The sequence below is a fragment of the Sciurus vulgaris genome, assembly GCF_902686455.1.
Source record: "Sciurus vulgaris genome assembly, chromosome: 15".
NCBI lineage: Eukaryota > Metazoa > Chordata > Mammalia > Rodentia > Sciuridae > Sciurus > Sciurus vulgaris.
In genome coordinates this window covers 70,056,260-70,071,303 of record NC_136476.1, presented here as the reverse complement: position 1 = coordinate 70,071,303, position 15,044 = coordinate 70,056,260, and the positions used below count along the sequence as shown (strand labels likewise).

Here is a 15,044-nt window from a genome sequence, read left to right as displayed (position 1 = left end):
AGATAATGCTGGGAGTGAGCCCTTAGATGAAAGGTTCCCATGAGAATCCACAGTATTATTACCTCGAGGTCTGAGAATTACCACTCTGGGGGTTCATAGAGCTGAGAATCCTACAAAAACTATGCCAAATCCAGTATGGGGCAAGAAGGAAACGTCTAGAAACAGACAAGGCCTGCAGCACACAGCAGATCTCACCAACTCAACAGCAGCTATGCTTAACACAGGCATTTTTTTCTGAAACTACTTCCAGTACAAAGTCAGCAATGGCGCAGATGCGTTTGAATTTCCAAAGCCCTAGGAAGAGCTGTGCTAGCCAACGCCTACCACCTAAGAATGATCCTTCCCAGAAATCAAGATTGAGAAGTCTCCCGGCACAAATTTTTTGGTCACTAATTCTAGTTGGCAAACATGAGGCCCTGCATGAAGGAGGACAGATCCAAACATCCAGGGCCTGTCCTCAGGGAGCGCACAGACAGTGGCTCAGACAGGGAGGTGGACAAGGCCAAGGCTAGCACTGGAGTAGAGGATGGCCCAAGGCCAAGACTGACTCAGAAATCAAGCTCCCTGCAGCTCCCCTGGCAGGCTCTACCAAGCAGGGTTCCTCAGGGAGAGCCAGGGCGCCCCCTGTTACAGCAGAGACCAAACCCAGCATACCAGGCTCCAGGCTCCCTGCTTCAACCCCACTGGGTTCACAGATGAGGATAAAATGAAGAATGAGACTCTCCCCTGCACTGTGATGCCCCCTCTGTCCTTCCCTTCAAATGTCCAACAGTCAAGGCCCCTGAAGTCATCTTGCCCAACTCTTCATTTGGTAGCTAGAGCAGTCATGCCTGAGATGACAGGTGACTCTGGGCCTAGAGTGTCCAGGATAGTCCAGAGCCAGGACTAGAGTTCAGAGGTCAACCTGACCCCAGCCCTGCTTCCTGTGTGAGAGTCTTCTAGAACATCTATCGCTCTCTAATGTGCACCAGCTCCACCAGAATACCGTTGCATCTGCCAATGCATCCCTGAGGTTCAGGAGTAGAGAGAGCCATCCGACACAAACAGGTTGTCTCTGTTTTTCTCAAGAAGTCAAGAGAAAGCCAGAGAGGGGACAGACTCTGAGAACTGTCTCTAGTCTAGAAAAATAAGCCATCAGGGGAGGAAGAACCAGACTGGACACCTGGAGTCTTCAGCTGGATAGGCACGAGCGGAGCAAGTGCTCCACAGGCCCCCACACCTCTGGTCTTTCCAACATTCCTGCTTCCTCCCTACTCTAGGGGTGGGGGGGACCTATGAGAGTTTCCAGAAGCGTTCAGGCTGAAGGGCCTGAAGTCATCCTCATGGGGAGTGTGCAGGGGCCCTGGAGAGGGCACGTTCCTATTTCCCATGGGCTGCAGAGGCTGCTGGGGATGGATACCCAGAGAGGCTTCCAGAGCATACCAGGGAGCCATGACCTGGAGACAGAGTAAGAAGAGACGGGACTTCCCAGGCCAGAGAAAATGCTGAATAAGAGTGAGCTTCAGAAAGCGTGGAGAAGGCAATGAGCCCAAATTCTGAGGGCACAGGCCTGGGGGTGCAGACTCACTGAGCACCTGGTAAAGGGCATGGAAACTCAGTGGGCAGATGCCCAGCAGAGGACCACAGGAAGATGAAATCTGACTCTAGAGACAGTCAGGAAGAGAGGTACCCAGAAAACAAAGCAAGATGCAGGCTGCAGCCCATTGTTCCACGCAGAGTCAAAAGGCATGTGTCCCCAAGGGAGTCCATGCCAACCCAGCGTGTGCAGATACATCCATCGGGGACTTGCCTGACAGCATGAAGCAGCAGTCATTCTAAAACCCAGTCCACTCTAAAAGCAGCTGCTCACTTAAGATCGGTCACACACAAAAAGCCACCAGAAGGGTGATGATACCAGGACAAATGTACTGAGGAGGTTTGGCATTCATAAATTCACCGTCCATTTATAAGTCTGCCCTCAAGCCTGCGAGCAAGAGGAGGGAGTGAGGGGGCCTAGCCCACTGCTGGCACCCATCTCTCAGTGGTTCTCAGCCACCTTGTCACACAGCAGCCCTGGTCCAGACTCAGAGAGGGTGATGCTTGTCACCAATTCCATTCTTTGCCTCTGAGGAAGAAATGGTCGGCTTCAATGTACCAGGGAACAGGAAGCCACATAGCTCTTGGGGCAGAACCCTGGAGAATTCCAGCACCTGTTGTGTTGAAGAGGAGAATCTTGAGTTCCAGAGAGGTGGCTCTGGCTTGCGCTGGTGCCTGCTGGCAGAAGGAGACCTGCAGAGCCAACCGGAAGAGGCAGCTGCTGAGCTGGGATAAATACGGCAATGGATCCACCTCACCCACTTTGCTTGACATTCGCTTCCTGTGAAATCTGATACTCATTGGCTTCCCAAGATGTTTTTCCTTCCAGAAAAATTGCTCTGGCCAGCAGAAGTCTTCTAGTCTACTCAGCATAAACTAATAAATGAGCATTCAGGTCTGATGAATTAGATTCCTGTGGATCATTTGCAAAGAATTCTAGGTCTTTCTTGGGCAAGCCAGTAAATTAAAATTTGTGGATCTACCACAGTCAGCATCTGAGGTTGGCTGGGCCACAACAGCGCCAAAGCCAGCAGTCCTGTGAGGCTCTGCCTCAAGCATCTCACTGGCCTCCTGCACATCTCACACCATCGTCCAGAGCCACGGTAAAGCCCTGGGCTGGGGAGAAGGACGGCAACCTTCTTTGGAGGTTTACTTTTTGTCTATTTTATTCCTCCATCAACTGCGTGAAATAGTTCCTGTTCTTAATCTTCATTTACAGAAAGGGAAACTGAAGGTTAAGCGTTAAAGAGGTCACCCAGGTCACACAGCCAGCACTGGGGTTGGACTCCAGGCAGTCGGGTCCAGGGCACCCATTCCATCCCTGCAGGAGGCTCCAAATGGGTCTGCAACCTCGCTGATGCCCCTCCCTGTGCTTGGGATGGACTTAGTGATTTGTTTCTAACACATTCAATGTGGCAGAGGTGATAATGGGTGATTTCCAAGAAGAGGATGCAATAGGCATTGTAGGCTCCTTTTTAAAAAAAAAATCTGGATTGGTTTAAATTCACCAATTCAAAGCACATAATTCATTGTTCTTTAATATATTCATAGGATTGTGCAACCAATCATCACTAATTTTAGAAAATTTTCATCCTCCCCTAAAGAAATCCCATGCTCTCCATTCATGTTCAAAACACAAGAAAAACTAGAGATACCTCAACCAGGAACATACCTCAACATTGGAAAAGCTATCTATGCTAAACCCAAGGCCAACATCATTCTAAATGGAGAAAAATCAAAAGCATTCCCTCTAAAAATTGGAACAAGATAGGGATGCCCTTTTTCACCACTTATATTCAACATCGTCCTGAAAACTCTAGCCAGAGCATTCAGACAGAAGAAAGAAATTAAAATGATACAAACAGGAAAAGAACTCAAACTATCCCTATTTGCCAACAACATGACTCTATATTTAGAAGACCCAAAAAAACTCTACTAAAAAACTTCTAGAACTCTTAAATTCAGCAAGGTAGCAGGATATAAAATTAACACTCATAAAGCAATTGCATTCCTATACATCAGTGATGAATCAACTGAAAGAGAAATTAGAAATTAGAATATCCCATTCACAATAGCCTCAAAAACACCAAAAATATTTGGGAATTCATCTGACGAAAGAAGTTAAATTCTTCTACAATGAAAACTACAGAACTCTAAAGAGATAAATTGAAGGAGAACTTAGAAGATGGAAAAATCTCCCATGTTCTTGGATAGGCAGAATTAATATTGTCAAAATGGCCATACTACCAAAAGCGCTATGCAGATTTAATGCAATTTCTATTAAGAGTCTGATGAAATAGAAAAGGCTGTCATGAAATTCATCTGGAAAAATAAGAGGCCCAGAATAGCCGAAGCAATCCTCAGCAAGAAAAGTGAAGCAGGAGGCATCACAATACCAGAACTTCAACTATACTACAGAGCTACAGTAACAAAAATGGCATGGTATTGGCACCAAAACAGGCATGAAGACCATGGTACAGAATAGAAGACGCAGAGACAAACCCACACATAGTTCTCTCCTACTAGACAAAGGCGCCGTAAACATACACGGGAGAGAAGAGCCTCTTCAACAACGGTGCTGTGAAAACTGGAAATCCATATGTAACAAAATGAAATTAGATTCCTACCTGGATTCCTACGAGGCATTAGATCAGAGACCCTACATCTAGTAGAAGAAAAAGTAGGCTCCATCATGTCAGCTTAGAAACCGAATCCCTCAACAAGTCTCCTAAAGCGTCAGAAGTAAAAACAAGAATCAATAAATGGGATGGTATCAAACTAAAAAGCTGCTTCACAGCAAAGGAAACAATCAAGAACACGAAGAGAGAGCCTACAGAGTGGGAGAAAATATTTGCCACCTGACCCTCAGATTAATCTCCAGGACATATAAAGGACTCAAAAAACTTAACACCAAAATAACAAATAACCCAATCAGTAGATGGGCAAAGGAAAGGAACAGACACTTCATAGAAGAAGAAATGCAGTCAACAAATATATGAAAAAATGTTCAACATCACTAGCAATTAGAGAAATGCAAATTAAAACTACACTGAGATTTCATCTCACTCCAGTCAGAATGGCAATTATCGAGAATACAAGTAGCAATAAAAGTTGGTGAGGATGTGGGGAACAAGGTACACTCATCCAATGTTGGTGGAACTGCAAATTGGTACAACCACTCTGGAAAGCAGTATGGAGATTCCTCAGAAAACTTGGAATGGAACCACCATTTGACCCAGTTATCCCACTCCTCAGCATATACCAAGAGGACTTAAAATCAGCACTATAGTGATGCAGCCACATCAATGCTTGTAGCAGCTCAATTCACAATAGCTAAACTATGGAACCAACCTAGGTTGCCCTTCAACAGATGGACAGATAAAGAAAATGTGGTACATACACACAATGGAATATTAGTCACAAAGAGGAATGAAATTAATGGCATTTGCCAGTTAATGGATGGAACTGGAGAATATCAGGCTAAGTGAAATAAGCCAATCCCCAAAACATAAAGGCAAAATATTCTCTCCAATATGCTGATGTTGACTCTCAATAGGCAGGGGGAGCGGGGAGGGAGGAGTGGAGGTTCACAGGATTAGACAGGGGGAATAGGAGAAATCAGGGGAAGGGGGGATGATTCAGAATGGGAAAGACAGTAGAATGAATCAGACATAACCTTCCTATGTTCATATGTTTCCTATGTCACAAAACCAGTGTGACTGTACATGATGTACAATCACAAAAATGGGAAGTTATATTCCATGTATGTATGATATGTCAAAATACATTCTACTGCCAAGTATAACTAAAAAGAACAAATAAATTAAAAAAAAAAAAAAGAAAGAAAGAAATCCCATGCTCATTAGCAGCCACTCCCAATTCCCCTCTCCCTTGTAGGCCCTGTCAACTGCTTATCCACTTTCCATAGATTTGCTTATTCTGGACATTTCATATAAAGGGAATCATAAAACACGTGGTCTTTTGTCACTGGCTTCTTTTCACAGAACATAATACTCCCAAGGTTCGCCTACATTGTAGCAGATATTAACACCTCATTCCTTTCAATGGCCAAACAATATTTCATTGTATGGATATGCCCCATTTAGTTCAGCTGCTGATAGTTGTTTGGATTCTTTCCACCTTGAGGATATAATGAATAATGCTACTGTGAGCCTTTGTGCACAACAAATGTTTGGGCACACTTTGGGGACACAAATGCAACATGCACACATTTGTGGGTATATGTTTTCACTCCTCCTGGACACATAAATAGAAGGAATGCAATCCGTGAAATGCGGCCACATGTAACTCTATATTTAACTTTGTGAAGAACTGCCCGACTCTTTTCCACAGTGGGAGCACCATTTTTACATTCCTGCCAGCAATGTACAAGGAGTACATTGCTCTTCATCCTCTCCAACACTTGTTATTGTCCCTTTTAATGACTGCCATTCTAGCATCACAGTCTTCACTGGTTTTGATTGGCATATCCCTGACACTAATGACATTGAGCACTTTTTCATGTGCTATTCACCATGGAATATTTCTTCTACAGGAAAATATCCATTCAAACTCTTGTCCATTATGAAATTGGGCTACTTGTCTTTTTATGGGGGTTCTTTCTTACTTTCACCTTTGTATCACCCGCTCAGAGGGAAGCCAGCCGCCATGTCATGAGGAAACTCAAGCAGCCCTATGAAGGGGCCCATGTGATGAGAAATAGAAGGTTTATAACAACAGGTAGAAGGAATTGAGATCTCCTGCTAAGAGCCTTATGAGTAGGACTTAGAAAGAGACCTCCCCCAGCCCCAGTAAAGCCTACTCAGACTATTGCAGCCCCAGTTAACATATTGATTGCAACCCCCATGAGATACCCTGAGCCAAAACCACCCCTGTAGATAGAGAGAAAAAGAAACACTTTAAAACTGTTGGTGGGACTGTAAATTAGTACAACCACTATGGAAAGCGGTATGGAAGTTCTTCAAAAGTCTAGGCATGGGACCACCACCATATGACCCAGCTATCCCACTCCTCGGTATTTATCCTAAAGAGTTCAAGTCAGCATACCGCAGCGATACATGCATAGCCATGTTGACAGCAGCACAGCCACAGCAGTCGATCTGTGGAACCACCTAGGTGTCCATCGGTGGATGAATGGATAAAGAAAACACGGCACGTATCCACAATGAAGTTTTATTCAGCCATAAAGAAAAGTGAAATTATGCTATTTGCAGGAAAACACATGGAACTAGAGACCAGTATGTTAAATGAAATAAGCCAAATTCAGAAGGTCAAGGGACATAGGTTTCCTCTCCTATGTGGAAGCTAGAGAGGAAAAAGGAAAAGAAAGGGGGAGGATATCTCATGAAAATCAAAAGATCTGTAGAGGAAAGGGACCAGGGGGTAGGGGGTGGGAAGGAGGGGAGAAGCGCTGGTGAGAGATATTGATCAAATTATATGGTTACATTCTGTGTATGTATGGATATGTAACAACAAATCCAGTCATTATGTATAACTGTAATGTACCAATAAAAAAAATGCAGAAAGAAAAAAACAAAAAATAAAACAAAATAAAATATATTTTCACTCAAAAAAAAACAGAAGAAGGGGGCTTTGGAACTGGTTTGCAGGGTGAGGATTTTGAAGAGCTGTGAGCTGGAAAAGCTTTAGAACATATGCAGAGCTTAGTGGGCAATTCTGGTGGAAGCTGAGAAGACCAGAATGCTGACACGCTTATGGCTCATTGTCATTTGTCATTATGTATTCATGTGTGAACCACATACATGAGAAATAATACTCCTTTTGGATAACAAAAAATATGACTATTATCACCATAATAAAGAAAAAATAAATAAAATACCCTTGTCGCTAGTCCCAATCTCCTGGCTCCAGAAATAGTGAGATAATAAATGGGCATTTAAGCCAATAAATATTGGAATAAATTACTTTCACAATTAAGTCACATAAATCATGAGGCAATTTTTCAACTTTAAAAACGGGGAAGACAAAATACAATTTTAGGATACATCAGTACATATGACTAACGAACAAAGACCTCCTGTTTCTGAAGTCTTTGATTTTCTCAATAAAGGATGATGGTAGATATAAACCATGCCCATTGCCACTGAACTGCAAAATGTGGAATTGTCCCATGTAAACCAAGAACAGCCCAGTGCATTCATGAAATGCGTCACCTGCAGAGCAAACAGCTTTCTTTTATATGAACGTATACACAATGCTATTATGTGTCGAAAATTCATGTTATTCTACCTTCCGTGATTTTCCTTTAGATTTCATTATTATAATTTTTTTAAATCACATACATAAAGTCATATGATTTTTAAGTCCAAAATCATCACTTTTATATTTACAAGCTACTCATCATCCCTCTCCATTTCATATTACAACTTTTTCTCCGTAATTAAATATGTATTATTTTATAATGATGAGCATCTGTTATGCGCTGGCTGATGGCTTGAAGCCACCCAAGGGAATCTATAATTTATTTTCATTATGTCTTACATTAATGTTATTTTTTTAAATTATCAAATACAGTTTTCCAGCAGGACAAGTTTAATACAAAAAACACAAGAGAGGAAGCACGAGACTATGAACAAAGTGTGGCTTTGGGGGTCAGGGAGACCTGGTGCAGATTCTGCACAGTGGGACTAACAAGGGCACTGCTGCTGGGACAGGGCTGTGAGGATGACCTTGTGAAAGTCCTGGCACAAGGGCCACGCCCACTGGGCGGGCGGGGCGGGGGGAGGGAGGGAAAAAAAACAAACCAAAAACTCAGAAAAATGAGAAACGTATTGGAGACTTCCATGTCTCGGATGACAGAGCCACTGAGGAAAACTGGAAAACCTGTACAAAATATCTAAAAGCATCTTCTCAGAGCTCTAACCAGACGGAGAGGAAGGGCTGCAGGCTCTGGGGGGACGGAGGTCTGCAAAGTACAGCGAGTGTTTTCCTGAGCTCATTCCTCCTGGGGTAGCTCCAGACTCCAAGGGGAAGGCTGAAGGGCCAAGCAGAGTTCTGGCTGCCTCTTGGGTCTTGAGGAAAAGGGCTGGTGAGCAGGCCGTCCCAAGAGGTCCAGTTCTTCTGAGCCTCTACTGTTTGCGACCCTGAAGGGTTGCTCCTTAGGAATAGGGTAAATTACAATCACACACAGTTCCTCAAGGGACTGTTGGCTCAACCGCAAATAATCTCAGTCCCTAACATTTAATTAAGATTATCCTACTATTCAGAAGGCTAAGGTAGGAGGATCATTTGAGCCCAGGAGTTCAAGATCAGCCCCCAGCAACATTGTGAGACAAGAAGGAGAAGGAAGAGGAGGGGGGAGGAGGAGGAGGACAAGGAAGAAGAAGAGGAGAGAGGAGGGGGAAGGGGAAGTAAGAAGAGGAGGAGGAGAAGGAAGAGAAGAAAAAGGAGAGGAAGGGGAGAAGAAAAAGGGGGAGGAAGAGGAGGGAAAGAAGGGAAGAAGGAGGAGGAAAAGGGGGAGGGGGAGAAGAAGGGGAAGGGAGAGGGGGAGGAGGAAAAGGGGAGGGGAAGAAGAAGGGGGAGGGAAGAGGGAGGGGTGAGGAGAGAGGGAGAGGGAAGGGGGAGGGGGAGGGAAGGGGGAAGATTATCACTGCAGAATGCTAGTGACCCCACACAACTGACAAGCAAATAAAGATCTTTTTGAAGGAAGACTCCATCTCAGGTCTGCATGAAGAAGAAGGATGGTACCTCTATACCTGCCCTTTGGGACAGACACAGCACACCTAAAATGTAAAGACACAGAAGGAGTGGGAGGCGAAGGACTGGAAAAGATAGGCCGGGCAAACGTTATGCCCGGGGAGCTATGCTAATACTGGGAAAATAGATTGCATCTAGAAATAAAGAGAAGCCAAAGAAGATTTCATAATGAAAGTTTCTATTCACCAGAAAGATGATAATTCTAAATTTGTATGTTCTTAATGTAGCTTCGAAATATATAAAGGAAAAACTCACAACTCCAATGAGAAGTAGACAAGTTTATAATTATAGTGGGAATTTTAACACGCCTCTCTTAGTAACTGATAGAACAAACTGGAAAAAATCAACAAGGTTACAAAATATTAGAGCAATACAATTAGCAAGTTTGACCTAGGCTTGACATTTGCAGAGAACATTACACACAACTGCCACAAAATTATTTCTGAGTGCTCACAGAACACCCAGAAAACTGGCTATCTGCTGGGCCACTGAACAAACCTCAGTGAATTTCAAAAAACTACAGAGGATGTTTTGTGATCAAAATATAAAATAAATGATAAAAATATTGCTAGAAGGGCCAGGGTTGTTGCTCAGTGCTAGAGCGCTTGCCTAGCATGCATGAGGCACTGGGTTCCATCCTCAGCACCACATAAAAATAAAATAAAGGTGTTGTGTCCACCTACTACTAAAACAAAATATTAAAAAATATATATTGCTAGAAAACCCTCAATGTTTGGAAATTAAGAAATACACTTCTAGATTATCTATGGATTGGAAGAGAAATAACAATGCAAACTAGAAAATATTTTGAACAGAATCATAAAGAACAAAATTATGTATCAGACATGAGCTTCTGGATATTGGTAATATTCGAATTTTGACTCTGGATAAAGAAAGGCATGTTCTTTATGATAAATCACTGAACGGCCCATCTCTGTGGGGGGTACTTTTCAGCATGTGTGTAACACTTCACATTAGAAAAGATTTTAAAAGGGCATCCATAGAATTAAAAGAGAGGACAGAGAGCTCTGGACCCACCAGTAACTTTGAGGAATCTCTGAAAGTTCCCCAGCAGATGGACTCCAGGAGGGAAGAAACCAGTCAACACTGAGGACTCCAACCAGCACGTGATAAGCTCCTGAGAAATGGACAGGTGTCCCAAGCAAGTCTGGGAGGGCTGGAAACGTTCCAGCAGGGACACACGGAAGGGCCAGCCTCACACTGCCTGGCACAGGCAGCAGCTGGGACATGTTCTCAGGCTTCATTCTTGCTACAGAAAATGAATCCTTTACCCCCACAGACTCTGATGAGGGGCAGGGAACAGTAGAACAGGGCCCCAGTTAACACAGAAAAAGAAAGGAAAGGGCCAGCGAATCCACACTGTTCCTTAGCCTACTCTGCCTTCAGCACAGCCTCTTCCTTCGGGTGAACCGGAGACTCCAGGCACCCACCAGAGCTGCACTTAGAGCTGCTCCCTCCAGCTCTCATCTTGCAGTGTCATTGGGGTGGCATTTCTAAAGAGAGGTGGTGTGCCACCCATGTCTACAGCTACCTGCACCCTCAGAACACATCCAGCCTGCCCGTCATCTCTCCTGGCCCAGACACCCTGCAGGGAAGGCAACCTGTTCTCTGCCCAGTCACTCACCACTTCCAGGCTACCAGAGATCCCAGGTAGGGTGATAATTTGGTTCAGAGACCCCGGGTAGGTTAATAATTTGACTCATCAGGCAAGCTAATAAGCTGGAATATCCCTTCAATAAAACACTCTATGAATATTTATCCAACATTTTTTGTGAAATTTGATTCTTATTTTCTATATAAAATATTATACCCAAAATTCAGATGGAAACTCAAGGGACCCAGCACAGTCCAAATAATCTTGGAAAAGAAGAACGAAATTGAAGGATTTATATATCCTAATTTTAAAACTTACTACAAAGCAACAGTAATCAAAACAGTGTGGTACTGGCATAATGACTGAAAAACAGATCAATGGAATAGAACTGAGAGTCCAGAAATAATCCCATGATCAATTGCTTTCCAATAAAGGTACTAAGATCATCCACAGGGACATAAAAATATTATCAATAAATGGTACTGGGACGACTGGATAGCCACATACAAAAGAAAAAAAATGGACCCTTAGCTCATACCATATACAAAATTAACTCAAAATAAATTAAAACATAAATGTAAGAGTCAAATTATGAAACTCTTAGAATACAAAGGAGTAAATCTTTGTGACTTCTCACCTAGCCAGAGATTCAGAGATTTGACATCAAAAGTACTAACAAGAGGGCTGGTGAGATAGCTCAGCTGGTAGAGTGCTTGTCTCGCAAGCACAAGGCCCTGAGTTCGATCCCCGGTACCGCAAAAAAAAAAAAAGGTACCAACAAGAAAAGATAAATTGAACTTCTACAAAACTAAAAATACTTGGTCTTCAAAAAAAACATTTGCAAATCATGTATCTGATAAGGGACTTAAACATCTGGAGTATAGGGGGGAAAATCTTCTAATTCAGTAATAGAAAAATAGCCCAATTTAAAGATGAGCAAAAGAATCTGAATAAACTTTTCTCTGAAGAATATATGCAAATATCAACAAGCATATAAAAAGGCTCAACATCACTGGTCTTCAGGTTAATGCAAAAGCAAACCATAATTAAGATATCACTTTATGTTCACTGGGATGGCTGGAATTAAAAAGTCAGATAATAACAAGTGTTGGTGAGGATGTGAAGAAATCAAAACCCACACACATGGCTGATGCTGAAAAATGGTGCAATCTGGAAAAGTTTGACAGTTCCTCAGCTAGATAAACACAGAGCTACTGTATGATCCAACAATTATACTCCTGGGTATAAGAGAGAAATAAAAACATCTGTCCACACAAAAACTTGTACATAAATGTTCATGGCAGCATTATTCATAACAGCCAAAAAGTGAAGGCAACTCAAATATTCACCAACAGCTGGAGGGATAAACAGGATGTGGTATGCCCATAAAATGGAATATTATTCAGTCATAAAAATAGATGAAGTATTGATACATGCTACAACATAAGTAAACTTTGAAAACATCATAAGTGAAAGAAGTCAGTCCCAGAAAAACTCATATTATATGATTCCATTTATATGAAATGTTCAAAACAGGCAAATCTACAGAGAGAGAAAGTAGATTAGTGATCACCTGAACTGGAGGTAAGGGAAGACTGGGTAATGAAAATGTTCTAAAATTGATCATGATAATGGTTGTACAATTACCATTGAATTGTACACTTCAAATAAATGAAGTGAATAAATGTATGTGAATCCTATCTCAATAAAACTTATGCCAATAAAAAAAAGTTAACAAATATCCTAATCAAAACAAAAGATAAGTTGGGCGTGGTAGCACAAGCCTGTAATTCTAGCAGCTTGGGAGGCTGAGGCAGGAGGATCATGAGTTCAAAGCCAGCCTCAGCAAAAGCGAGGCCCTGAGCAACTCAGTGAGACCCTGTCCCTAAATAAAACACAAAATAGGGCTGAAGAAGTGGTTCACTGGCTGAGCGCCCAAGTTCAATCCCTAGCACCCCCCAAAAAAAGATATAATCCTGGGGAAAATACTAATGACTTCTTCAAAGTACATTAATTACTACAATAAGGGAAAAACTCCCTCTAGAGTAGGCAGGGCCGAGCCTCAGCTTGCAAAACCCTCCCCTGAGGTCAACGCCTCCACAGAAGGCCGGGGACAGTCAGTGAATGTTACCTGAACATGCCCCTTATGGGGGACAAAGGGCAATGCTCATCTCACTCACGAACAATATATGTACTATTCAGTACTCTCCCTGGAGGGAATTCTGATCAAAACAATTTTGTCTCTATTTTCGGAGATGGTCATGCTCCCTTTATGCGTCGTTGCTCGGGAAGCCAGAGCCAGGCAGCATCTTCACCCAGATTCTTCTCAGAGTCTCCCAATGGGATCAACAGGAATTGGCTTGTGGGGTTGGGAGCTTAATGCCTAATGAGCTTTATGAGACAATGCAGGCAACTCGCCAAGCACCAGGAATGGCACCAAGTGAGCGGTCAACAACTGGTGGCTAGAGTTCATTGCTCTTTATTATCTTCCGCCTGCTAGACCAGTGAATTCCAGGAGACCAGGCCGCAGCCCACCTCTATGGGTCAAGTCACTGCTTCTCTATCACTCTCTCTGCCCCTAGAGAAAAAAGCAGATTGAGAAGAGGCAAGTGTGTTGGACAGGGGTGAATCTAAGAACAGGGGAGCCAAGAACCCCAGAGAGGCCTGACTCTCGGGCTGCTCTGCCTTTGAATGGGGGCAAAGTCCAGTTACGTTGCAATAACCATCCCAACCTTTGTAAGGAAATTGTATGTAAATCCAAACAAAAATGTGCTCATCTGATCACCTCCAGAAGCTCAAGTTCAGGTACCAGTCTTGGCTCATGGGAGATCTTCCTCTCTCTGGGTCTAAGCCTTCACAGAGGAAAAATAACCCCTCTGCACAGGGAGTTGCAGGCCCAGGGAAGAAACAAGGGCTGTACCCTAGAGAAGGGCTGTTATCTTTACGATGGATACTTGGAAGGTCAGGTTTGCCCAGGCCTTTGAGACAGCTGCTGCCAAGATGGGATGTGGAGGAACTCAGTCTGCACACTTAGGAGCTTGGGACTGGAGGCCTGCCGCCCCTTTCTGTCCACTTCAAGTCGAAGAGCAGCCCTGGAATTCTCCCAAGCACTGTCTTGAAGGACAGGATTCTCCCGTCTGGGCTCCAGGCCAGATACCCAATGAAGAAGTCAGATTACAGCCTCCAGGGTGCACCACAGGAGGCAGGGCTACCTGGACTGACCCTGCACCTGTTGAGTCCCTGAGTCAAAGGAAAGTGGGTGAATGAGATATCCAGAAACTAAACCTTGATCGCACCTGAGCTGCCTGCTAATGGGAAACTCCGTGGTGACAAACCGGGTCTCTGAAGAATTAACTGGAGTAATTATTCCAGCCAAGTGAGGCAGAACCAACTGCAGCTGGCACCAGCGACCCGGCAGCAGGTGGTGTCCCGCGGCTTGCTGCGCCTGAGCCTGTGTCCTGAGCCCTTGTGGGCGACCACAGGAGGAAGGGGCCAGAGAAGTCGCCCCCAGGTGGGAAGAGCGCCTACCCAGCCTCACCTGTCACCACCCTCAGACTATCCGCCTTCCCCCCGAGGCACTCACCGAAGGTGGAAAGGTAGAAGGACAGGTCCCGGCGGGCGCGCTGGCTCCCGAGGGAGACGCGGTGCAGGGAGCGCTCCATGGCGTCCCGCTGCGGGAGGGCAGGGTAACCCGAGGCGGCTGTGTTGTGCGGGTAACCGGGGCAGCGGGCTCGCCCGCGCCCTGCACCAGCGCCTCGGAGAGGCGGCGGGCGGGAGCCAGAGGCCGGGCAGCGCGGCGCTGGGGAACGGCCGGGCGCGCCGGGCCCTGATTGGCCCGCGCTGGTTTGAATGGGGAGATTTCCACCTGACCCGGCGGACGCGGGCCGGAGGGGAGGAGGCGTGGGCGCCCCGAGCAACCAGGACAGTCACCAGCAGCCAGAGGAACTGGCTGCACCCGGCGGCTGTCCCGGACCCCCGGCTCCGCGCTTCAGGCTCAAAGTGCCAGCCCTGAGAGAGGCCCAGGCCTGGCGCGCCCACTCGGGCGGGCTTGGCCTGCTCGCCCAGCTCCCCCAGGCTGCAATTAGCCAGAGCTTTGAAGCTCCGACCTGTAATCATC

General features: G+C 44.8%; 1 protein-coding gene across 3 annotated transcripts in view; it reads right to left on the bottom strand.

Annotated features, from left to right (window-relative positions):
• Positions 1-14,692, bottom strand: part of RGS3 (regulator of G protein signaling 3) — a 363,854-nt gene extending 349,162 nt beyond the window's left edge. For 2 of the 3 annotated variants that reach the window (XR_013759697.1, XM_079113627.1), the window contains exon 1: positions 14,511-14,692. Coding sequence is in view for 2 of the 3 variants with exons in the window: in XM_079113627.1 (XP_078969753.1) it covers positions 14,511-14,589 (79 nt within the window). In the remaining variant the exon portion in view is untranslated. The remainder of the gene's footprint in view (positions 1-14,510) is intronic. The other variant, XM_079113623.1, reaches the window with a different exon arrangement.
• Positions 14,693-15,044: the final 352 nt, after the last annotated feature.